Consider the following 25,832-nt stretch of genomic DNA (forward strand, 5'->3'; position numbering starts at 1 on the left):
AGGTCTGAATCGCCTGCGACCAAAATATTTTCATCACGCACTGCTAATGGCAGAAGGACATTGTTTCAGAAATGCTATCTAGCTAGAACGTTTTTTTTCAGAGCCAAAATTTAACTACAACAGCAAATGACCGCTACTTTTGTGGACAATCATTCTCTTTTGCTCGAAACTGCTACAATCCTATATGCATGTACACAAAAATGGAGTGGTCCATGCCTTATGCAAGATGCCATTCATGTAGAGAAGATGGCTAAGCTCTAATGCTGTTTGCAATTTAATGGCCTACATGCACATGTATCTAGCAAATCTGCTGTCTTAATGTCCTTGAAGCTCCTGATAACTATGGTTTTGGGGGGCTTTAGCCCACCTGGGCATTAATTAACCACTTACTCTAACTCGAACATCACAAAGAGAATACCAGCCTTGCCTCGGTCCTCTCCTCATTTCACACAGCCAGTTTTCACCACTACTGAGAGCCATGCGCACGCAAAAAGCGCACATTCTGGCAGTGCCTTACTTGATGCGGACACCGATGGATTTCCTAAACGCTTGCATCAAGGCCTCGGTCTTCGACATTTCCAGGGAAAAGATCTCGCTTCCTGATATTGCTGTGAAAGGAGTGTCCTGACCGAGAGCCTGGGCCATTCCTGGAATAGGACTGACAAGTCACAAGCAAAACCACACAGGCATTCACAGTAATTGCTAAGCATTAAAGCAATACAGCCTATGTCTTCATAATGAAAAAGAAAGGTTCAAGTGCTTTTCACGCACTTGGGTTAGAAACTGACCGCATATATAAAAACAAATGTCGCATCGTCATTTTCCATTATGATTTATGAGGGGAAGAAGGCTCAAGCATATTGGAGCAGCTCAGGGAGCAGTCATAAAGCCATTTTGTTGCAGCTTTGAAGTTGAAGCAATCAAATGAGAGTTTTGAAGCATTCAAATCATGTTTTGAGGCATGCTTTTAAGGTAAAACACTTTTCACAACTGCAATTTTTTTTACTCTTGACATATAAGAATATCTCTGAAAAGACAACACAAACAGCCAAAACATGTACTGATGCTTAAAATAACACAACTGGCCTGAGCAACAATTCGAAAAAGGCTAGCAGCAAACGGAATACTTGCTTCTACACTTCATAACTGAAAATAAAGTTTGACTAGAGGCTTTTGACTATTCTGACTCGATTCATTTAAGCACAGAGTCTATCACTTCAATGCACTCAAGCACCAACACTAGTTTAGAGTCTGTCAGTGTCATTGCACGGAAGCATTGACAGCGACCAATTTTGCCAATGCGCCCTCCATCTATCCTGTCGTCTCTTCCTCTTCGAGGCATATCTCTCGGCCCCTCACGCCATTTTCAGAGGGAGGGAGCACAGGCCGAACACAACAGCGACAGCAGACTAATGCCGTCGCAGCTTTATTATGGAGGTCCTCAAGCCCCTATACTGCTCCCCTGTAACATAGTGTACACACCTTTTATTTTTAACCTATCCTCTCCTTTCCTCCTGTTGCTCATCTTTGATTTCCTCTCCCTTTTCCTTGCTATTCCTTCACTTGCACCACCCCAGTTCAGGTGCTTCTGATGATAAGATAGCAGATACTGGGGCTGGCAAACATACTTTTAGTTGTTTTGCTTATTTGAATAAAACCACGCACTACTACTACGACTACTCCACATCAATGAGCAGAACATTTCTGCTATCTTGTGCATATCCTTTCCGATCCTATGCTTGTGCTGATCAATTTCTGGGCATTGGTCAGTCGTGCCTTCAGGGAGAATAGGCGGCTCTGAACCTCAGTAGCCTTTTCCTCCTTCAGACTGCTTCACAGCCTTCTGCCAGCAGCTCCTAATGTTTTCACTTCAGCTCAAATATGCTTTTGTCTGACGCAAGCTTGATACGCTTGCCATTAACAAAAAGGACCAATGGCAAAATACCTGCCTGCTTTCACCACAGAATCATCAGAACTCGTGCAAATCTTTGCTGCTGGACAAGTTCCCTAACGGCTCGAGATAGTCCGCAGTGACTGCTTCGCTTGCTGCTCTCTCACTTCTCTCACCACCAACGATTTAAAAAGGTGAGAGAAGGGGCTATGTAAAGTGCAAAGATTTTTGTTTTTTTTTTGCAATTAATTCCCTCTGAGCAAGTGTGGCTTGTTTTAAATTCACTTGCAAACAAACATTTATTATGGCCTATGTTTTTTAAGATAGGGCGAGCGCGAGATGCATTATACCTCTGCCACCAATGTGCTGCCATCATTTCGACTACGGTGGCTCCTATAGGGTGTACACGTAACCCATAAAATGCTATCACCCTGTTCTGCTTCTCACGGTCACTTTCAGGGTCAGGGTCACAATGTGTCGGATCACTTTTTTTTTTGTAGGCAATATCATCTATGGCCAACTGTGCAGCAAAAACCCATATTCTGATAAATTAGATAGCAGAACATCAAGGCAGCCAGTTTGGAGCAGTTTTGGAACAATATTGCATTTTGGAGCAGGATGGAGCAGGGAAAGCTGTCTGGAGCAGAATGGAACAAATGAAACGGCACTTCTATCCCTGTGATTTGCATTTATCATTTTGTCTTTTCATTTTTATGTGATTACACGTCCTAATCTATTGATTATTTCCTGTCACATGACCTAAAGCTATATAACTCATGTCCCCTCAACACTCACTCTCTTCTTTCAGGAACTATGCTGCAACCACTTCATCTGACACTGTGAAATTCCCCAGATGTCGATAAAACTCTTTTAGCTTCACCTGCTTTGACAACCTCCACCAACTCTAACAGTGACGTTTTAAATGCACACCTAGGACAATTTAAGGGTAGCCTGTCTACGTAGATCACTGCATTTTAACAACAAAGAAATTGTTTTCAACAAAAATGAAGGTTTCACGAACTAGAAAGAGGCAGAAAAAAAAAAAGGGGGGAATACAGGTGTTGCCATTGTCAGCAGATTTCCTTAGTGTGCAGACACATGAGTGCAACAAGTGCGTCGACACATCTATGCCAGCATTCACTTTTAATGGGTATCATGAAGTCATTAAACCTTTCTGTAGTGCAACAAACATATCCTGGCAAAAAAAAAAAGTTAAACAAGAAACGAACAGTAAGCCCAGTTGGCTTACCCATGGCAATGGCAGTCTTGCCAGTGCCTGGCTGGCCTGCGATGAGCACTGCACGGCCAGCAATTTTTCCTTCCTTTATCATCTCCAAGATGATGCCCGCAGCCCGTCGAGCGACGGTCTGGCCCACCATTCCCTGGGACACCTGCGGAACGCACAAATTCATTAAGCAAGGCAAATGACAAGTCATTAAAATGATGGCATGCCCTGATACTTGTGCCACTTTTCAGAACAGTTACAAATGCATCTATCGGCTGAAAGACTAGCATTACATTAAGCAGCAGAGATCGCAGATTGCGTGACTAACCCAAGAACTGTCTCTTTTTTCTTTTCAGTAACAATATCAATAAAGATAAACAAACAGGCCTTCAGCAGACCATAATTTACATTTCGGTCGCTCTTAGGCAGTAAACCTGCTCGCAAAGCAGATAAATATTGGAAGGCTGTGTAAGATAGAAGTACTTCATCAGAGCATGCTGCATGCAAACTGCTTACGACTGAACATCTCTGGTTACATGAATAAAAGTATGCATGCACCGTCCTTACTGAACACTACTAGTAACAAAATGTTTAGCCATGATTTTCAATCAATGAGAACAAGCACTTGACATACTGACACTAGTTTCAAATCGGCTTCGGAGGCTGATGACGCTTTGCGTGGCACTCACCGGTCTCGGTTCGAGCGAATCATCGAGCCCGAGTCCACGTATGTGGGAATGGGCTCCAACTCGTTCGATCCTTGTGATCTCGCGGACCTCTTGAACTTTGGCCGCAGCAACCTTTGGGAAAAGAAATTGTGACCGTACTCAGGCGCCGCTTTTACAATAGACATCAGCACTACGCAGTGGAGCTTTTGACAGCGCGTCTAGTGTCAGACAACAGACAGGCACAGCACGAAAACATGCGTGTGCCGATGGGTGGCTAATGACAGTTGCAACACTTGTTTCAGGCCCAACTATTACGCGCGATTATAAAATGACCGGCGTTACAATCTCTCACAACACACCACGTGAAGTGAGCACTCAATTCAAAATTCTTTCCACTCGACCTATAGGCATGCGTGCGCTATGTGCTCAAAGGCACATACATTCTCTTGTTCACTGTAATGTCTAACCAATAACTTAAGCTTATACACGTTAAAGCATATGAAATAAAAGTTTCGGCGTTTTAAACGCAAAACAATTTCAGAGAAAGCACAACTTACTGACGCCATGTTCAACGCCAATGTGATGCAAACGCCACGTTGCGGTAAACTTTAGAAGCAGCATTCGGCAGTTTTGAATAAAGTAAAGAAATGAAGAACGTTGGTATACCATTAAGAATTTATTTAATAGTAGCTATTTATGCGGTTAAAATAATGGCCAATAAAGGGCTGCAAGTTAATTTGGTCTTCAAAAGCTTGTGACCAAAAAATAAAACTGCAACAAATGTATGTCACACAAAGTCATCTCTCGAAATTTATTTGACTCCTTTTACTTTTATATGAAGTCAGTAAATAGGAGATGATGTAAAAATCGAAAATGTCGCTTTCTTAATTTTATCGCCATGCTTGGGGCGCAAACTTTCAGGCGGTCCCAACACATTGGGGAAACAAATGTGCGATTATTTGTTTGTGAGCTCTTACGTTACGTTTGTGCTTTCGACGCGTCGTGTTCAAATAAAGTAGTGTGACGCTGCTGACGCACTTGCTTTCGAGTGCCCAAGAGCAGTAGAGGAAAGACATGGCTGTGAAACGTCTTCTGTGTACTCTTATACCAGTATCTTCTTTCGCATTTGTTGTTTACACCGTGGGTCGCCTTGCAATTTTTCTGTCCTGTGGTACCACCGTTCGTGCTTCCACAGCCTACTCTTCGCAGAGTATGTATCACACGTTACAAATCGTTATTTTGTGCTAGTACTACGGTGCATAGTTGTGCGATAAAACGTAGTCGTCACATTATCAGACCAGTGGTAGTATTCAGTGTCAGTAGAGCAAGAAAGACATTGCACTGCCGTTGCAATGTTTATGAGTGATTTAGCCCGAGGTCGTAACGTGTTGTTCGAAAGATCGTAACACTGTAGGCAGCAGCCTATCAGTACTTTCCATAGTGCTGGCTACCTCGCAACAACTAAACACGCAAAGTTTCGAAATCGTCATAATTCATTAATCAGTTTCTGTGGCAAAAATCCTGCTGTGTTATTTGTCATTCCGGTTCTTTGTGCATACATATTTTGCACCTATTCACAGCTGCATGCTCAGATTGATTTACCATGTTTTAACCAGCTTTGTCGTAGTAAGCGGCACAGACTGTGAGAATACTGCCCTTTTTGTGCATTGCAGGTACTGTGACAAGCATTATGTGGGATACAGGCCTTGCCTTGCTGTTCTGCTTCCAGCATACTGTTCTCTGTTTGCCAAAAATCTACAGATTGGTTGAGCATTACCTCGGAATATTTTCCCGTCCCTTCTATTTGGTTACTTGCTGCACTTCACTTATGGTAAGCCTTATTGATGCGTATCAGAAAGATGGAGGTATGCAAACAATTTCACTTTATCTGTTTCAGCTTCTTGTCTCACTGTGGCTGCCTGTGAACATGCACCCTGTTTGGAATGTAAACACAGCTGAAAGCTCCATTCTGTGGTGGACATTCACTGCCATGCACTGTATTTGCTGGGCTTTCATCTATATTGGCTGTGTCATCACAGACCTTGGTGAGCTTGCTGGATTCAAGCAGGTATGAAAATGCCTTCTAGTACATGCTATTGTGTTGATTTTAATTGTACAGGTCAGTGGCTAGTATCACAGGGCAGTAATATCGGCCACTATCAACCATGTAGTTCAGTCGCATAAAATCCTGCAGTAGTACAGAGCCGATCACACTTGTCTATACTTCCGGACAGCTCATTATGCAACCAAGGCTACAGGGGCAGAGCTTTCATCACAATGTTAATCTGGCATATCTGGCCTCAGTTAGAGTTGCGGTTTACTTGTTGTTGAAACTAGTGCATTATGAAAGCGTACAGAAACCAGTGGGTAGACAGAGCAGAAGCAGCCAATGTATGCTTCGTGGGATTGTCGAAAGATGTTGCAGCCATCCCATTTTCACGCCGTATCGCACCGATTTTAAAATACACTGTGCTAAATCTGTACTGGTTTGTATTTTAGTATAATCTTGATGTTATAATAATGTGAATATCTTCATAATGGTTCTAGAGCACGATCCATGTAATTTCTGAATTACGTGAAGCCTGCCTGAGAGCACTGCCAGCTGAGATTCTGCAGCCACACTGCTCGAGGTGCACAACGCGTTCAAGCAATACAATGCTGCTGGAAACATCCATCGCCAAAACTGAGTGCATTTGGTAACTATCAGAATAGGTCTCTTTAAGTGATAAAAAGCCAGCGCTCTTGACCTGCAAATCACGTCGACCCGGGTTCCAGCCGACTGCATGTGCAGCAACATCCACACTCATGGCGCCATTGGCCAACAGATCTCGAACCCGCAGGTAAGGTGAGGAGTGCCCTTCGGACCACTGCAGATAAGTGTGGTCGACTCTGTACTTTTCGCATATGCATAAAACAATTCTCTTTGCTGAACCTAATTGGCGCATCAGTAAACAATCATGTAGCTATCCACCTCAAGTGTAGGAGAGCTTAGCGTTATGTTGGTCAGCCAGAATTTCCAAGTGTTGCATGTACTACTGAAATAAATTTCATTTGTAATATATCTCTATGCACATACAGCTGTTTGTACACTGAATTTATTTAAGGTCCATGTGTTGTCATTTTTGTGTCCAGGTGTGGTGCAGCACCAAAAGTCACAAATACACCACTTCGAAGTCGTATCAACTGATGCATTTCTTGGAGCACATGAGGCACCCAAGCTTTCTGGCTCTGAGCTGCATCCTCTGGTTTTACCCACAAATGACCTTGGACAGGGTAACGCTGGCTCTCATCTTTACCTTATACCCTTTCGGCTGGTTCAGCGTTGAGGAACAAGATTATAATTACAGCAGCTGGTACTTCAGGTCTAAAAAGAGAGGTCTGTTTTCAGCCTCTTGAGAGAGCTGCTTTAATTCCTTTTTTCTATTCTCAGCTTACCTGCATCTGCACAACTCACTGCATTCAATTCATAAGGCGTTAAGCTCTGTCCACCAAGGTGAAAAAGCACATAGCTTATTTTAATTTATGGTTGACAACTACTTGTGTTTTACATCTTGTTGTCATGACTCATTTTCACCTGTCAATCACTAATTAATCGTGAGAATTCCACCCTGAAACTTCTATGTGATTTTTGAACAGTTGCTTCAAATAGGGCGGAAGAAAATACTGTTGTACTGAATGGAAAAGATTGGGAGGAAATTTGTTATTAGCTTTTTTGGAGCTGCCTTATCATGCACAAGTATTCAATGCTTTATTGTATTGTAGTGGTAACATAGCTATATACTGCCATTTTTATCTGTGCATTTCAACTGGTACTACACTTGCTAAGCATTATTTATTGTGCGAGTCTAGTTATATTTTTACTTTTTCATCTTTTTCTGTACCGGCATTAGACTGTACCGATTCACTTGGGGTAATTTATTGCCATGTAGATGGTTTTTCACTTCATGTTATTGTACTCATTGCCTATAAAGAGCCTTCAGAGATTCTTTTTTTTTTTCTTTCATGACATTTATTTATGCATCACAGATGCACAGCTGCGAAAAACATTTTAGTGATGCTTTTGTCATAATACATTTACAGACTGTTATTACTACAAGTCACAAGTGACCCCCAAAACTTTTGTTTGATACATCGGAAGTTTACAGAATTCTGACTGATGACTAAATAACTGGTTATTTTGTGGCTTACAGTACATCCTAATCACAATTTTTGTGGTTTGCTTTCTGTAGTGCTTCAAACTATAACAGAGAAGAGGCAAAAAGTTTATGGCACGGTTTTTTTTTTCACCAGTCTACAACTGATAGCACCTTTGAGGAAAGCCATGCATGGTTTGCTGGTTTGTTAAAACTTAGTACAATATAACAAAATTTTAAGTGTCCGCAGTGACAGCGAGCTTTAAATGGGAGTCTCCCTTCATGGTTAGGAACCTATGGATGAGACCAGTGTGGCGGAAAACTAGTGGGCTTCCTTTTCTTTTTCAGTTTTACCAAATACATTGATTACTGCCATTTTGCTCTTATTACAGCAGTATGCTAGCTATGTCTCATTTACTATGTCGTGCAGTGGTTCATTTGTGCACACACACATTTTGTCATCTGTTCGGTGGCACAACCACTCTTTTCACTAAGCTCACGCACGCATAGGTCACAAAGTGTGGGGTAATTGGGTCCTTCATCTCTGCTTTGTTCTCGAAGGCTGCTGTCTGGCACAATCTCACCATTGCAGCCTGGTTTAGAAAAGGCATGTTTGAAGAGTGACATGCACACTTGAATTCAAGATTAAACTTGCGTAGCCAGTTCTTTAATAAGTCTTCATCATGCAGGCATGAGTGGTTGGTGTGTAGTCATCTTGAAGGATTCTCTGTCTTTAAATCCTTTTGGGCCCTTTGACCAGCCAAATACAAAAAGTTCAGGCTTGTGACTCTAGTCCATTTTTGTGTGTAACATTATGATCACCTTGCTGCTGCTGTGACACTCTTCACGTGACACAAGTCCTGTTCTGAAAGGCGCTTGACAGAATTCCTCATCTCGCCAGCACTGTGGATGTTGACTGGTGCTGAATTTTGATACAGGTTTGTTTGGTGCCAGTCAAGAGAGGACTGAACTTCTTTACCCACAACTCCTTCTTACCCATTAATGATTCAGGTAGAACGAAAGGAAGAAGATGGTTTGCACGGTATAAAAAAGAAGAACCGAACAAGGGTAAATAGGGTACGCCTCAGGTCGCAGATGAGCCAACGTTTCGACAAGTGGACTTGTCTTCGTCTGGGGACAAGTCTGGGGACAGACGAAGACAAGTCCACTTGTCGAAACGTTGGCTCATCTGCGACCTGAGGCGTACCCTATTTACCCTTGTTCGGTTCTTCTTTTTTTACCCATTAATGGTTAGACGCTTGTCTATGTTGTTTCTTGAGGCACGGTCATCGATGCCAAACTTTCTCGCAAGATTGGACCTCATTTTATTAGAATACATTTGTCTGTGTGTGTGAGCTGCAGGTGCTCCTTTTCTATCTCTGGCTACACTGCTTGAAGCCTCATCCAGTCTGATGTGAATTGGCTTGCATTGCTTCAAATCTTATTCTTGGCTGTGCTGTGGTTGTCATTGTGTTTTTACTGATCCCGTACTTTAACACCTTTAAAAAAAGGTGTTAACTTACCTCACTTTAAAGGCAATGTTTGGTCCAGGACAAACAGGTAAAATTTATTTCTTTGGTCTCAGTTTGCAGTTTTAAGCTACTTTGTCTTGGTCAGTAAACTTCCATTAGCATTTTTGCTGGGCATATTCAAAGTTAGGGTTCGGAAGATCACTCACAAATGACATCTATATTTCATGTCCTTCTACTGTGATGATATAAGTGGCAATCAGGTACTGTAGTACTTAACTCATTACTAATATTTATAAAACCTTTCCTAACTTGTGCACCATGTGATTTAACATTGCATCCATAACTTACAAACTGCCATCACTGCCAGAAAGAGTTGTGCTTACTCAGTGCCTGTCTTCAAAATACTATTGTCACTGTTGTACTGTACTGGTATGTAATGCCTCACTTAAAAGTGGTGGTCCTAACATGCAATGCATGCATAGCATTGCATTATGTGGTCTGGGAAGGATGTGGAAGATGTGTGGATTTCATCTGGGAAGGATGTGCATGATGTAGCCAATTAACGCAACTCTGTCCCCTGTGCAGACTTCTGCATTTCTGTCATGTGATACGGCACTCACAACCGCTAGGACAGGGATACATATGCCATGTACAAGTACTGCTTTACTGACAGAAACAGTTCTAGATGTACCTACTGCCTAAACCACTGGATCGCTATCATTGTTTTGTAAAAGTGGCAATTAACAAAGGCCTTTTCTTTTTTTCAAACTGCATTTTGTGGTGCGGTTTACTTGCTTCATTTTAGAAGTGCTACAGTCTGCACTAAGGCATAAGGCGAAAGCCTTACTTAGCTCATGGTGAACATCTCGCGTGGGCGAGATTTGTCCGTACAATGTGTCTATGTGATTCTGCAGGATATTGACAAAGTTCTGTCTAGCCTTTAAGAAAAAGAAATTCTCTGCAGAGAATCGAATTCCTACTCCTCCAATCACCAGCAGAGCATGTTAACCGACTACACCACACTGGGCTCGTGAGAAACATATCTTAGTTCTTATGTAGTGTTCCTAGCGTCTCCATGGCAACGTAGGGGCGTGATGACGATGCCTTCACCCCTGTCTCCAGGGGGGAGCGTGGCGTATGCCATCGCCACCTGGTGGGGCTACTCACCTCGAATCTGGCACAGAAACAGCTGCTGTCCTACACTATATCATTTTTAATTGAATTTTCTTTTCTCGCTAGTGTCAATTTCGGTTTCAGCAGCCGAGAGATGGCTGTGATATCACCATCAAGTCTAGGTCACGCTCGGCATTAAAAAAACAGCGATATAATTGCCGACTTTTCACCTTCTGTAATTCCTGTCCGTGAGGCAGGCTGGTTTCAGTGTTCTGGCAAAACGACACGGAAACGATTATATCGCTGTTTTATTCATCCCTTACGTGACCAAGACTTGACTTAGACGTCGCAGCTATCGCTTGACTGTTGAAACCGAAACCGAATTTGGTGAGAAAAGAAATTCGATTATAAATTATTAGTGGCCATAGGCAAATATCATAAGGCGATTCATGTGCAGTAGTGTCTTACGCATCATTACAGAACATAAAACACGAACTCAAAAATGAAGTGTCTATAATCCTTTAAGAAGTATTAAGTACTTCAAGAATACGCCTTCAGTTAGGCTTCACCATAGCGTGCGATGGCAGGTTTTACGTGCCTTGTTCAGGGGCTATAGGTGCTGCCACCAGTGTGGCTTTCTTCAATGCACACTGGTGGGTGTGTTGTGTGTGGAAGTATGTGCATTGTTGTATGTGAAATGCACATACTTGATAAACAAACCAGTAATTTGGATAGGAGAGTCCAAACTACTGTCCATCATCTTAGCATGGCAGCATTTGGTCAGGCATTGTGATGGAATACTTCTGTACAGCTTTCTGTCGCTCTGCAGCGAAGGCTAGGCAGGATAATGAAGGTGACGGGCTTTCGTCCCTGTCTCATCGGGTGTTGCCTATGTCAGCCTTGGCGACTCTGCACTGTTCCTTCAACTTCCCCTCTTCACACCTATGCTGGACAATGTGCAACCTACTCCTCACCATGGCACAGGGACAGAGGCCCGTCTTCATCTTTTTCCTGCTTGGCCATCTCTATTGAGCTAGACAAAGTTGCCTGGGAGTATAGTTTATAAAAGCTGTTTTCAGTGGAGGTAGCCTGTTTGTCGTTAGTGTCCAATAGCTATCAACACAGGCTAACTTCATTTTTGTTTTCACTGTTTCTTTAAGCTTATTCATAATTTACCTATCAAGTAGTATTATATACAATGTTGTGTAGCTATACTGATGTTACCAGGTGATGGAAGCATTTATCAGATAGTTGCTTACCTTGATCATTTGGGCATTTTGTAAATTAATTTCTATTCACTGTGTTCTCTTCGTTAGTCACAGGCTTGCAGTCTTGTCACATTATCAGCAACGTGTTCTTTTGACAAGTTGCAGTCCTTGAATTATGTAGTCGCTAGAGCATTATTTTTCCTCACAAGTGTTGATTGACCTGCCAGTGTCGCTCGAAAGTGTTGTGATCTCACTTTTTTACCTGCAATGCTATGGCATGTAAACAAATAAAAGCAAATCAACAGAGTAAAAGAATCCTCGGTTTCTTTGTGCATGTTCTTCACACTGTTCAGTAGCCAGACACAGGTTATAGGAACGAGGATAGGGAAAGTTCATGCACAGCATCAACTACATGATCTGGTATATACTTGCTGAAAGTGTGCAGTAGAAGAGCAGTACTTGCGCTAAGGAATTGCTTATTTTAAGAGGAGAAAAATATGTAAGAATTATCGTAATGAGTGCTCATTGTTCACCACACTAGGAATACCAGACTGTTGCCCTATGAACTTGACCTCTTTCTTTCACTCACAGGCCACCACAAAGTTTTGTTACCTGAACTGTACCATACAACTTTACCAGACCTGTGGCCAGTTTCATTTTGACACTCAGAGTGCAACAAGCATTATTCCCAAACTAAGTGTTAGTCGATATAGGCACCCTGCGCATCCAACTCCGCAGCGAGCGTGTCCCTGTCGTGAGGGATAGAGCAGGCGGCGGTGGCCACAGTGCTGTGCCGTGCTGTGCGCGCCGTCGCGAATAAGCTCTGCGCCTCTTTCTCGGTCACAAATGCTGCATAAAAACAGCCGAACACACTGCTGTGTTGTAGGCTGCAGCAGTACTTACATAAATTCGCCTGATGGAACCAAAATCTTACGGCTTCTCAATGTGGAATTGGGAAACTGAATGACGGCAGCGTTGGATTCATCACAAAAAGTAAGTTTAAGCTTCGTTGTGTTTTTTTTTTTTTTTTTATGCACATCATGCTGTAAAAGTAGGCACTTGTTGAAGTCATAAAATGCACAAAAGGGACGTTTCTTGGCGTCTGCCATGCATGCTGCATATCCATGATATTGGATAAAGGCGCCACAGATTGTTATTGCATGCACGTAGCAGAGTGTGCTGCTTATTTGTTTTTACGTTTACATCAGCAGCGAAAATGGCATGGATTGGGCGCCTTCGACGAAATTCAATATATGCAGCAGCTATTTTATGGGAAATGCAAAATCGAACGAAGGAGGGCACCTATCCTACGATAGAAGCATTTTCCTCTCAGCCTACAAAAGTGAAAGTGGTTGTTCTGGAGGCTATCATAGGCATCAAATTAAGTGGCAAGAATGTAGCGGTAATCCGGTTTGGTTGTTATATCGCATAAAGCCAGCAGCGTAACAGTCAGGATGCTAAAAAGCCACCAGATAAATATATCTACCACACTGGGCTGTTACTTGGATCGCGGCACACGAAATTATCTCCTTTATGTCGTGTACATGGCCTGCTTCAAAAAGCTTCATTCCTTTCCTGATGTTTGCGCCTTGAAAGAATTTTTCAACCCCGTTAACAGCTCCAAATCCAGCCTCTACAATCGGCGGCACATCGCTAGCAGGTGACATCCCTGCGGAAATGCGGAGGGAGCCGTGATGATGGGGACGAGGAACTGGCCGCGTCGGGCCCTGAATGCAGCCTTTATTGTGGCGCCGCCTAGCAGGTTTAGGGTGCCTATACATGGAGTGCCTAGTGCCGCCTCTGTGTGAAGTTTTAATGAAAACAAATAAACACTCTAGGCTGGAGAAGACAACGATGTACTGCACTCGGGTCACAGATTTTGACCACTGTCACAGACTGCAAGCCAGTTTTTCTCTGCGCATCATTCACAGAAGATCATTGCAATGAAAGCACTACCAAAATGCACAACCAGGGACTTTTTCGTAGCAGCAAATTTTATTCGAGTGCCTTAATTCTACAGCAGAGGTAGCCCGGTCAGTAATGCTCAATTCAGTCGACAAGGACTGGTGGGGGCTTGACCTTCTCAAACTGTGCAATGTCGGGATCAAAATAGGCAGCCTCACGGAAGTACTTCAGTTCGAATGGGAACCTGTCTTCGACATAAGTAAGCTTGACCTTGAGGTCTTCCAATGTCGGTAACTCGTAGTACACATCATCAGTTGTGTGCTCCTAGTAAAACAGGAGAACAGGAGGTCAGTAAGTATGAGTAAAAACAATAACTATAGCAGGAGACTTTGCACACCCTGCTAAAATGCATCGCATGCACAAAGTACTGAGATAAAAGAAGACCAGAGGCTCGATAAGCGAACATACAGAAGACTTACAACAATCAGCGATGCCAAAAGCAAGGCAGAACTGCATTTTTTGATAATGAAATTTGACCTGTTATGAGTGCAGAAAAAAGTATATGCAATACTACTAGACACCATGCCAAGCAGCCCTTCACATTAAAATTCAGTGTTCCACCAAGTGAGCTTAAGCACCGGCGGCTTTCCCATATGTATACCAGTAGTACTTTCATGTATATACCTGCCTGCACAGTGACATGCGAAGCACAGCACACTAACATTTTGTTGCTGTCAGTCATCACTCAGTAAAACGAGAGACTAGCACATGTGGCAACATGCATCTCATACCCTTTCCAGCCGTTCCCATGAGAGTATTGGATACTTGAGCCCTATCATCTGGAGAAACTGCACACGCATCCTGGAAAGTAATGCAAGAAACATAGTGAAGCTTAGCAAAATGCACAAAATGATGAACCACACAGAAAACGTAAAAAATTTTAACACTGGTAAGAGGCACAGCCAAGTCACTGAGTCAATGCAGCACATCAAAAGTTAGGAAAATGAGTGAAGAAAAGAAAAAGAAGAGTGCATATGCAAAAACAACACACACCGTCTCAGCTTCATAACAGAAAAAACAGCGTGGACACACGATAAGAAAGAGACCCGGTCACTGTTTTCTAGCATATTTACGATTCACTAACTAATCAACTCCAGAGTGTTATTCTTTGTGCTGCTTTCAGCTGCTTCCATCAGCAACGCAGCAAGGAGCTTGAACTGACTTCCTTAAAAAAAAAATGTGAAATTAAATTGCAAGCTTCGCTTTGTCCATAGCCTTTTGTAATTACAAGTTCATTAAAAAAGATATGAAGTAAAATCAAATTCTGCTTTATGGTTCTGGGCAGAAGTACTTTATCCAAGGCAGAATTGTTGTGTCAATGAAGTGACCATCAATGTACCTATACATAGTTTAATTTTGCAGAAATCTGCTACAACACAGTGCATACACAAATTCTGCACTCCGAGCGGCTACTTACAGAAAAAATGGGTCAAGGCGCATGTCGTAACGAATGTATCCAACTTCCTTCTCTCGCCGCATCACTCTGAACATGTAGTCTATTAGCTCCCCCAGTTCATAACGGCGAGGTCTGCAAGGGAATGGAGGTCATTTTTCACCACTCCTGCACGTGCATGAAGTAAACAGGAATGCGCCAAACAAGCAAAATAGAGTGAGAAAAAAAGCTGATTGTACCGCCAGAATACACTTGAAGGTTATGAACTTTGATAAACTGGTAAGCTGAGAATCCTCCATGATGTAGTAGTTTCCATAAAAGGGTGCTCACATATATGTTTTATAGCTAGCTGGCCCACTGTGTTTTAGCCACAAAGTTGGTACCGTGACCACAAAAGGAGAGAAGTGTTCACTGCAGCAAACAACTGCTATCCCATTATTACAAGTAAACTCAGTAACTCAACTCAGCCTTCTTCCCCGTCATTTTTGATGGGTGCTAATAAATATTGTTTCTTTGTCTCTACCACTTATCGCTCACTGCAGCATGAGCAAAACTACCAGCAAGGCGGGTGTCTGTACAGCATGGCAGTAACGGACCCAACCCACCAAACTCACCCAACAGCTTGATAGATTTCACCTTCGTTGCCCTCCTCAAAGATGGCATTCACAACACCTTCAGCAACATCTGCTGTGTAGACGGGCTGCTTGACAATGCCGTTACCTCTCTTCCAGACTGGCATGAAAAGCCAGTTCCTGCGAACTGCAGGCATGGAAAGAAAGAAAACGCCAATCGCGTAGAATTCACTGCCAGTGAAACTCAATCAGCTTCAGTTAGTACAGCTGCGGTGAATCTAACTTCTTTAGCAAAGTATGCATGTAGGGTTTAATGTCCTGAAGCAATTGGCTATGAGAGGGGAAGCCTTAGTGGAGGGCTCCAGATCAATTTCGACCAATTGAAGGTCTTTAACATGCACCGACATCGTACAGTGCATGGGCACCTTATGTTTCGGCTGTATTGAAACTTTGATTTCATTATGTTGTGTGCAAAAAAAGATGTCACAAATGTGCAACTTTCTAGGCACACTTCAGAGGTGAAATTTAACCTCTTCGGCCATCGTGTCCCTGTATGGGGATGCGAGCTTTGTGTGGCCTGCTGTGCAAAAAGGCAATGAAAAATGCTGTTTTGAATGTTTCAAAACACGCATCATGAGCCACTTTATTGGACAACTGACACCATCTTGCGCGAAGCAAAAGAAATCCTGGCTGAAAAGCATGGCAAAAATCGACATGGCTACATCCTACGGAGCTAAGAGTAATTGCTTCTTATTTTTGTCATTTTGGACTGTTAGGAATCTGCACAGACTAAAATATTAGCATTTATTTATCAGAGAAAGGGCCCGTGACTGTGAAATAATGGCTATCATCCTTGTTATGAGCGTATTCAGCCTTGCATGCACTTCCGGATGTTAGCGTCCCTGTTCGGGGACAGGGCGCCTCAAAGCCGCCTCTGCCGGCACACCCCTTTTCTGAGTGTTCGCCGTCACTTTCTTACTTTGGGCAGCCTACTGTGCAAAAAAAAAGGCAATAAAAGCGCCATTTTGGATGTTTCAAAACGCGCCAAACTTGACTTCCCTATGTTAACTGTACCCTCTTAGGTCAAAAACCAGAAAGTGGCCGGTGAAGGTAACTTCTCACTTTATTTCTTTTGCACTGTGCAACAGCTGGATAGAGTACCTGTGAGACCGGCCTTCAAAACTGATGTTGCGAACAACCTAATCGCGTGCAGTAGAGCACCTCAAAATAGCACGGTTGGGCAAATAGTGAGTACCCAGAGCCTGTTGTGATGAAGACTAGGCCACGCGAAGCAAAAGAAATCCTGGCTGAAAAGCACGGCAAAAATCGACATGGCTACATTCTAGGGAGCTAAGAGTAATTGCTTCTTATTTTTGTCATTTTGGACTGTTAAGAATCTGCACAGACTAAAATATTAGCATTTATTTATCAGAGAAAGGGCCCGTGACTGTGAAATAATGGCTATCATCCTTGTTATGAGCGTATTCAGCCTTGCATGCACTTCCGAATGTTAGCGTCCCTGTTCGGGGACAGGGCGCCTCAAAGCCGCCTCTGCCGGCACACCCCTTTTCTGAGTGTTCGCCGTCACTTTCTTACTTTGGGCAGCCTACTGTGCAAAAAAAAGGCAATAAAAACGCCGTTTTGGATGTTTCAAAACGCGCCAAACTTGACTTCCCTATGTTAACTGTACCCTCTTAGGTCAAAAACCAGAAAGTGGCCGGTGAAGGTAACTTCTCACTTTATTTCTTTTGCACTGTGCAACAGCTGGATAGAGTACCTGTGAGACGCAAGTGCTGATAAGCTTGCACAGAAAAGTATTTTGGACATGACGGCCTTCAAAACTTATGTTGCGAACAGCCTAATCGCGTGCAGTAGAGCACCTCAAAATAGCGCGGTTGGGCAAATAGTGAATACCCAGAGCCTGTTGTGATGAAGACTAGGCCACTTTTCTACTGACAACTACCTTTAGGTATGATGGCTACAACCACTGGCCAGAGCATGTCAACATACTGAACTCACAGCACTGCCGCCATGAAGGATGCACAGTAAAGTGTCGGATTCGCTGCCAAAAGTGCACATCTTTTTGTGCATGCCTGCTCAGAGCAATTGCTTTTACCTTTTTCACAATAAGTATACTCTGAAGTGATTGATTTAATTAAGAAATCAAGCAATAATTTGTTAACCATCTTTTATGCCAGATATCTTGCGGACACTATCGCACTTTCTGCCGTAGCATACATTACTTTTTCTGTATTGAGACGCCCTGTCCCCGAATGGGGACATTGCAAAAGGCAATGAGAAAATAAAATTTTTCTTTCAGTTTCTTAGGACACGCCATTTGAAGCATGGAGAACCAAAAATGGCCCTCAGATAATTTTTGTATTGCAAATATTTTTTTGCGATTTTAGGCAAATAGTTATAGCTGCTGAGTAACTACATTTAAAACCCTGACAAGGTCATCTCTAATACGATAATTAAGAAGCAAATGCATGTTTCTTTTTATTATTATTTTATTTTACAAAAGTATGTGCACAAAGCTCCCTTCTGTGCAATAAAGCAATGACCCTTTTTTTTTTTTTTTTACCTACACGGTATCCATGAAAATGAATGTTAAACTCAAGGATGCATATCTACATGAAAATATTTCTCACAAAAGTTATTTTCAAACTATTGCATGCACACACAGCATAACTGAAAGCTAGTTTACTACACTCCTGAACAACTTCAGTCCATTTCCCAAAAAAAAAACAATTACTGGGAAATGTGCCCGTCCATAATGGCTGTCGCTGTAAAAAGGGTGTGTGATATGGCATTTTGTCTTTCTACTGAGACAGTTAGTGCAGCATACTATTGTACTATCATGTACAATAGCCTGCCAGTGCATGCCGAACCATGCCAAACTGCATGTGGGTGCTGCTGTATTGTTCATCAGGATGCAGAACACAGGGTCAACACAGGCCAACTTCACTTTCTCCTCTGTGTCGCTTTAACAATAAATGGACAAATGACAAGCAAGCCGCGTTTAAGAAAAAGGACACTCACGCTTGGTCACATAGTACCTCAGGAAGTGATCCTCATGGGAGTACATGTCAGCAGGGCGGAAAATAATGGCTCCAGGAAATGCATCCCTGACTACCTGCTCTCCTAGCCACTGCACAAGAAAACATCCAAGATCATCATGACTCTCAACATCAGGCAAAGGCAAGTTTAGTTACAGTCAATCCTATCATGCGTCTGCCACATTACAACTTTGCAGCCTTGCCACTCCATCCAACCCTCTGCTGCCCACGACTACATTGTCCTTCCCTCGGCATTTATCTGTGCTGACATTCTAACAAACTACCATTTGCCAGTCCAGGATACAATGTATTCTGATTAGGTTAATCTTCAAAATTTCAATTAAAATACTCTTAAAGACATACTTCATCTCTAATCCATGCTGTATTCTTGCAGTCTCCTAATTTCATGCCTTTCTACCTTCTACTTCGTGCTACAATCGCCATTACCCTGAATTCTAGCCTTTTTGCTGACCTTCAAACCTCAGCCTCATAAAGCAATGGCCATACTTCAATGTAGCTTACAGCCTTGGTTAGTGATCAAACATTGCAGCTATATAAAAAAAAAAAGAATCGACAGTCGGAGAAAAGTACTCTATAGTTACCAATTTATGCACTGTGGTGCACCATAATTATTCTGGTCGAGAGCATCCAAATGTACGCTTCCTGCCAGAAATTCAGTACGCACAGAGAATTTTTCTTTCATGTTTTAGTTTTTCCCAAGTTTTGCAGGGGTAAAGAGCAAGCACTGCTGTCCAAATTAAAAGTCAGGTACAAACCAGGTTTTGCCACAAATCATTTTTGACAAAGTAAATTCCAGCACTCCTTTTCCTGCAAGATACAGAGTACTCTACTTGTTTACTATTATTTCTAAATGCAGTATTAATATCAGTGGCAGGCTACTCTAAGGAATTTGGTCACGCAATCCGGTATTTCAGCTTTTCTTCATTCATGGCAACTACCTCATCACACATATTATTATGCACATGTATGTGCATGCTAAATCTGCTTGCCTCTGCATGCATAACATTTGCAAACACAAAGTAATGTCAGAGATAATAAAAATTTTGAAATGAATTGCAACTAAAAACAACCGACTGAAGATATCACTCTAGGATAAGTTTTTATGTGGGGCATCCGGCTTTAAGCAACAGCAAACAATATTTTCATAATGATTTCTTTTCAGGCAGAAATAGAGTTTCAGATAGCTTCTTTAAAATTTCCTTTAGGCATTAATACCGCATTCGATTAATCAGAAACAAAAGGCACTAAACCCATACAAAATGGCTGATTCAAACAGCTTATCCAACAATGCTCATTACCTTGCTGGCGTAAAACTTCGACCCTCCAAATTTGATGATTGGCTTGGGATTTTCTGTAGCATTCAACGCAGAAAAGTGGATCAACTTTTGAACGCCACTCTCCCTTGCAATTCTGGCGATCCTCTCTGCACCTTTGACATGGACTTCACTGAACGGATAATTGCTGCACCAAGAATAGTTTAATCATTAGGTCTAAAAAGAAAAACTGTTATTTTGTGCACACATATATTTGGAACCACCCCCAAAAACATTCAGGGTTTTCAGCTTGACGGTATAGGTCTGCTTGATATTACCACAACCAGTGTGATCAAAGCTTTTTATTTATTTATTTACACAATACAGCAGACGTTATAAGTCCAGGCAAGGAAGAAAGAAAAATACAATCACCATTCAATACAAGGGCCGGCAACATCATTAATACAAACAGAACAAATAATATTGCCTAATATACTACAATCTAAAACACACGCACCTAATTAAATAAAATAAGAGTCTAAATGCCTTGATGAATCGGCAGCCCTTCTGCCACTGCCCCGGATCCACTGCCCCGGATTTGATGGCTGAGTGAAATGCTGTGGCTGGCCCCACACCTGCTAGTTAACGTATACCATTTGCACCTTTTTGTTTTTGCCTAAAAGTGTAGGAAATGCCTGAATGGATCTATCTAGAAGACGACATGACTGGCGCCACAGGGTGGAGATCTTTTGTCAATATGTGAAGCCCTCTACCCACTAGAGCTCACATTTTTGCCTTAGCACTAGAGTAGTACTAACCGCTAGCCTTAAAGCACAACATGGCTCAGACAAAAGACAGCGAGCTCACCAACAATATCTAGCAAGGACAATACTGATATGATGTGGAGTACAGAAACGCGGTGCAGGCCCCAGCATTTTGTCCTGAAGTCTTCTACTGGAGTGAACACACTTCACCATCAGCTGTACGACAGTTACCATCTTTAAAGCATAGACAACGAAGTTGGCAGGAATTTGGATATGCTGGTCTTTATTTCTGCCCGTGTGGAGGTCAGCAGCGTAATCAAAGCATTTTGGCATACATTCTTTTCCTTAGGTATAGCACATAGTAAAGGCTCCTTCGTACTGATCAATAGCAAAATCACAACCAACACTGGTGAGTTGTGAAGCAGCTCCCAAAGTTAGTCAGTCCACATCTTCTGCACTACCATGAACCTTCTTCAAGTCTAAATTATCACACGTGACACCATAGCACCATCAGTGCACTGATTGCGGTCGGAATATTTATTTCATGATATGAGGAAAATGCCTGAGATGTGTGCAGTTTTGTTCAGTGCTTCGTCAAGAACTGCTAATAATGAGTGACCACCGATACGAAGCTAGATGCAAGCAATCACAGTGCCTGGCTCGTGGCATAATAAAAGAGCTGGAAAAGACTCTTGAGACAGTAAGTGACTTCAAAACTATCTGATCATTTCTCCCGGCCCCAATTACCACTAGCATATGGACGCGCAACATTACAAGAGACGATAATCGCAGGCTTGACTCGTGTATGTGCTTTTTGTACTGCATGGCTGACAGGACAACAAAAAAATATGACTAATCTTTCATTTTGTGTGAAGAAATAAAACTTGCACAAGAAAATTTCCAAATAACTCTGGCACAGTTCATTACTATATTCAAGTGCATGCAGAACGGTTGCTTCACACTAATGCACACCAATTTCGTCGACCTGGCCCAATGAAAGCTATTTACATGCCCATACACACCTTGTTTCCGTGTCTTTCCCAATCAAGTTGATGACCACGTTGGAGTACTTCATGGCCTTGGCAATGCTCAATTCATCTTTGAGTTCGAATGGCTAAGGAGCACAGAAAGAAATGAAGGAGTCACTATCTCTACGAAATGTCTGAGGAAGCTAAAATTCAGTACGAATGACTAAGGAGCACAGAAAGAAATGAGGGAGTCACTATCTCTATGAAATGTCTGAGGAAGCTAAAATTCAATACCACGTTTCCTGCTTGCATTGACCACTCATTAATGACCAACCCTTCTGAATGGTACACAAAAATTTCCATGGCTCTTGTAATGCATTATGTGCATGCAACATTTTGGCCCTTTTTAAATCTTTCACACTTAGCATTCAATATCAAACATTATTTGATGCATTTACAACCACTCTCCAACTTTCATCATGCAAGTTTCGCATTCTGCCATGAAGGAAAAAAACAAAAAGTAAAGAAACTCGGGAGGGCGTACCCAGCAATAACCTTGAAGCCTATTAAAAAAAAGTAAATAGGAACAAATCTGTCCCTCATGTGATCAAACCACGTGATGGCATGCAGCTATATCTATCAACGCTGTGTAGGTGCATACGCATACCGACACCAAAAGAAAAACTGCTTGCCACTGAAGATGCTGTACAGACGCTACCACTAATATATTCCAACGATAAAACATTAAGGACATACTTGGAGGGCAAAAAACGGGGAAAGGATCAACATCGCGAGAGCACCAGGCTTGCGAACGGTGGTCGCATGACATCACGCTCTCTTCTGAGTTTATTTTCCTCCGTGCATTCTGCACTATGCAGTACCTTGATGATGCTGCCCCACCGAAGTGGCGCAATGGTTAGGGCGCTTAACTGCTGTACCCAAGGATGCGGGACCAAATCGTGGTCACGGTGGCCACTTTTCAATAGAGGCGAAAAGCAAAGCGCCCGTGTGCTGTGCGATGTCAGCGCGCGTAAAATAACCCTAGATGGTTGAAATTTCTGGAGTCCTCTACTACTGCATCTCTCATAACCTGAGCCACTTTGGGATATGTTGAACGCTATAAATTAAATCCAAGCTAAACATAATGACGACAGTGTGGACATACGCTTTACAACGAGCAGGCACCTGATGAAAGGGCGTCCAGTCCTATGGTACCATATATTACAAACTCCTGTGGCTAAGCATTCACAAACTGATATCGGTATCTAGAATTTGTAATGCAATCGGTATTGCTAATTAATTTGTTGATTTGATGTATTTTATTGCTTTCACATTAATCCCACTTACCCCCCCCCGTCTGCTATGTGATGCACAATTGGGCTGTTAAGGTATTCAAATAAATAAAATGGTACAAATTTTGTAAAAACTATGCTGGCAGAAAGTTATTACACCCAAACGCTATCATAATCAAAATGTTAAGTATCATACTCACATAAAAATATACAGCAGTGAACGATACCTAGCTTCCCGACACAAGCCTTATATCAAAAAGTGTCATCTCCATAAGCTAGAAAATTTCTGTTTTCAACATAGATGAGACACACAAAAAAAATTAATTTACTTTTCAAACGCCACAGCAATAAAGAAGTGGCAGTGCCAAGTGCGCCCCCTAGCATCGTTCTTTCAAGTGACAAAACTTTCTGCTTTGTAGCAACATTAATGAAGTTGTACCAACACTGCATATCACCGTGTACTCATCCCGCAAAGAAAGCAGCAAAAATGGAGGCAGGAACTCACTACAAGCAGGACTTGGCCCAGGTCACCACAAAGCTTCAGCCTTTGCATGTAATAAAAATTTGTCCTTGATGGCAAGATGAGCTGGGTGCCGATCTTCCCTGCCAAAAAAAAAACATGCATTGCACAGTCACGCGATTTACACCAAGAGTATTCCAACCCATTCCTAACAACTATACCTGCATGCTATACTACTACAAGCAGCACATATTTGCTATGCAAAGGTGAAAGGGTGACATATTTCTTAACTGCCCTCTTGGAAAAGCAGCGTGATGCAGTGGTCATGAAAAATAGATAGTTCATTATACTCATGAACAGCATTCTTTCCTCAAGTTTTCTCTTCTTTCATCTGGCGGTTAAAGATTGAAGCAGGTTTTCGGAAACTGATATCATGGCTTGACTTCTCTGCCGCACCTGCCTATTTCCACAATTGTGAGGGATTTTTCCAGGGTTCGTTCACTTGCTGAGCATGATAGAGAAGTAGATCCTTTTGTGTAAACTTATTCGCCTCATCACCATCATATTCATCACAATACTCTGCCATGGAAAGACACTTGCACTTCAGTTCTATCCCCTTGGCTGCTGACCACAGAAAGCTTCCCACAAGCATAGGCACTGCAACTATTAAAAATTAAAAAAAAAAAAAAAGAAACACGAAAAACTGGCACAGAAACATGATAATTGAGTTATCAGATAACAAGCATGTGCATGAAAGTTGAGCAGCATACAAACAGCTGTGGTATGAGAGTAAGTTACTTGGTGGCATGGAATTAATTGAATTTATTAAAATTGAACTGAAAAGTCATTGCTGCAAATGCATGTAAGCATTGAACACATGCTGCTAAGCAACATTTGGATGCACATGTGAGAACCTTATAGTGGGCACTTTAGCCCGACTTAGTGCAGCATGAATAATTTTAGCCATGACATATTCAGCACGAGTGGTATATCTTTAATGGAGCGCCTGTACCATATTCTGACAGCGTAGTGTATTCAGTATCTACTAGACTACACCCTGGTCACACCCATGAACGATAGCTAATGTATAAGTTATTTTTTCTTTTTCTTTTTCCCTTCTATACTTTGTTGTCAAAGCATTGAGGACTGTCACCACTGAACAATTTGTAATGACAAGGCGCTCGAAGGGCACAAATAAAATGAAATACAATAGGCTCACCTAGCTTGTTGACCAAAAACCGACCGAGACAGCCACTTGCTCCAAAAACAGTGCACACAACGCCATTAAAGGAGCTCCTTCCGCCAGTGCCCCTTTTTAGGGATGCCAGGTCCATGCCTGATCCACCCAATGGTTTGCCGGAAGGCTGGCTTGAGCATTGTCGTTGCTGCACGGTCGAGGTGCCAGCGATCGCACCTTGCCCAGACTCTGCAAGCACACATGTAGTGAATCAGTTTTGTAATTTGTCTATGGAGACAGAGCACGCAGCAAAGCTGGGTAATAAGACATGGTGTACCATGCAAAGGCAGATCCGTTTAACCAACTGAGGTTACCTTTTTGATGGATGCTGCGAGTGTTAAGCAAAATGTGAGTATGTGTAAAAAGGAAGAGTTAATGGCAATTCACAGGCTGCGCCCATCTAGAACGCCTCATACGTTCGAGAGCCCAGCAGCAAGGTTGAGCATACGGAATCATTATAAACATTCAAGAAATACAACATGAGAAGTCAACAAACTGCCATAAAGTCCGTGTTTGAGCGCTTCTGTGATACGTTCGGAGCACATACATGTTGCCACGGCTTCTCAAGCGTGCGACGATATCGGGTACTCAAGTGATTGCCTGCCTTTCTTTTTTTTTTTTTTTGAACAGACGAGTAGCCTTGATAATTATAGAGACAAGGCAAATTCAAACTGTCAAAGCGAAAGTTAGCTATCGTACCATGGTGTCCTCTAAAAGGTCGTCCCAGACCGCGGCCCTTCCAATAGTCCGGACATGTATTAGATGCCGCATAATAAAGATCATAGAAAGAGCATAACTTAATTGAATAACTTTTGTGACAAAGCAAAAAATTTTTCATATTCCAATGTGCACTAAGTTTGCAGGTTTGCTAGCACAACACTTCGTCCAAGTGGTGGTTCCAATACTGAGGCACAGTGCTGGCACTGAGGAGGACACTACATTAAAGTATTTGTAAACTTGAAAAATATTGTTTAGTCCATGCTTACACAAAACGGTGACGGCTAGCTAAAGAAATGAACGCGGCTGTAATCAATAGCAAAATAATAGTGTGTGTGTGTCGAAATTATTACTTGGGAATCTTGTTAGCAGACAGATCCTCAGAGCCGCCATGTCTTTATGTTGCGAACCTAATATTTGA

General features: G+C 42.3%; 3 protein-coding genes across 5 annotated transcripts in view; 1 reads left to right on the forward strand and 2 right to left on the reverse strand.

Moving 5' to 3' along the window:
* The window catches only part of rept (RuvB-like helicase 2 rept), a 29,110-nt gene extending 24,665 nt beyond the window's left edge, over positions 1-4,445 (reverse strand). The window contains exons 1-4 of the mRNA XM_084600972.1: positions 4,342-4,445; positions 3,806-3,916; positions 3,141-3,282; positions 518-647 (exon numbers count right to left, since the gene is read on the reverse strand). Coding sequence (XP_084457098.1) covers positions 518-647; positions 3,141-3,282; positions 3,806-3,916; positions 4,342-4,350 — 392 coding nt within the window. The 5' untranslated portion in view covers positions 4,351-4,445. The remainder of the gene's footprint in view (positions 1-517; positions 648-3,140; positions 3,283-3,805; positions 3,917-4,341) is intronic.
* Positions 4,446-4,703: 258 nt separating this feature from the next.
* On the forward strand, positions 4,704-8,068 carry LOC146190585 (nurim homolog). The gene is made up of 4 exons (XM_084600973.1): positions 4,704-4,994; positions 5,458-5,615; positions 5,682-5,852; positions 6,917-8,068. Exons 1-4 carry the CDS (start codon positions 4,859-4,861, stop codon positions 7,178-7,180), a joined length of 729 nt encoding a protein of 242 aa, XP_084457099.1. The 5' UTR covers positions 4,704-4,858; the 3' UTR covers positions 7,181-8,068.
* A 5,616-nt stretch (positions 8,069-13,684) lies between these two features.
* Positions 13,685-25,811, reverse strand: ND-39 (NADH:ubiquinone oxidoreductase subunit 39). 3 transcript variants are annotated; one of them, XM_084600975.1, is made up of 10 exons: positions 25,765-25,811; positions 24,677-24,883; positions 23,503-23,600; positions 21,760-21,851; positions 20,019-20,181; positions 18,683-18,791; positions 15,683-15,827; positions 15,093-15,203; positions 14,407-14,476; positions 13,685-13,939 (listed from the first exon to the last, which is right to left on the reverse strand). In XM_084600975.1, the coding sequence occupies exons 1-10, from the start codon at positions 25,802-25,804 to the stop codon at positions 13,760-13,762; spliced, it is 1,215 nt and encodes a 404-aa protein (XP_084457101.1). In that variant the 5' UTR covers positions 25,805-25,811; the 3' UTR covers positions 13,685-13,759. The 3 variants fall into 3 exon arrangements, with proteins under 3 accessions (XP_084457101.1, XP_084457102.1, XP_084457100.1); XM_084600976.1 differs by lacking the exon at positions 25,765-25,811 and adding an exon at positions 25,681-25,701; XM_084600974.1 differs by lacking the exon at positions 25,765-25,811 and adding an exon at positions 25,394-25,547.
* Between the last annotated feature and the right edge of the window lie 21 nt (positions 25,812-25,832).

This window comes from Amblyomma maculatum, chromosome 4 (genome assembly GCF_055883805.1).
Source record: "Amblyomma maculatum isolate TAMU_Amacu chromosome 4, ASM5588380v1, whole genome shotgun sequence".
Classification (NCBI taxonomy): Eukaryota; Metazoa; Arthropoda; class Arachnida; order Ixodida; family Ixodidae; genus Amblyomma; species Amblyomma maculatum.

Excerpts from the sequence above, each read along its gene's own strand:
- LOC146190585 (XM_084600973.1), top strand. The coding sequence starts at position 4,859 with ATGGCTGTGAAACGTCTTCTGTGTACTCTTATACCAGTATCTTCTTTC. Across the intron at positions 4,995-5,457 it reads CACAGCCTACTCTTCGCAGA|GTACTGTGACAAGCATTATG; the intron begins GTATGTATCACA and ends TGTGCATTGCAG. Across the intron at positions 5,616-5,681 it reads CTTGCTGCACTTCACTTATG|CTTCTTGTCTCACTGTGGCT; the intron begins GTAAGCCTTATT and ends TATCTGTTTCAG.
- ND-39 (XM_084600974.1), bottom strand. The coding sequence starts at position 25,532 with ATGAAAAATTTTTTGCTTTGTCACAAAAGTTATTCAATTAAGTTATGC. Across the intron at positions 15,204-15,682 it reads GAAATCTATCAAGCTGTTGG|ACCTCGCCGTTATGAACTGG; the intron begins GTGAGTTTGGTG and ends ATTCCCTTGCAG. Across the intron at positions 14,477-15,092 it reads CGCCTTGACCCATTTTTTCT|GATGCGTGTGCAGTTTCTCC; the intron begins GTAAGTAGCCGC and ends ATTACTTTCCAG.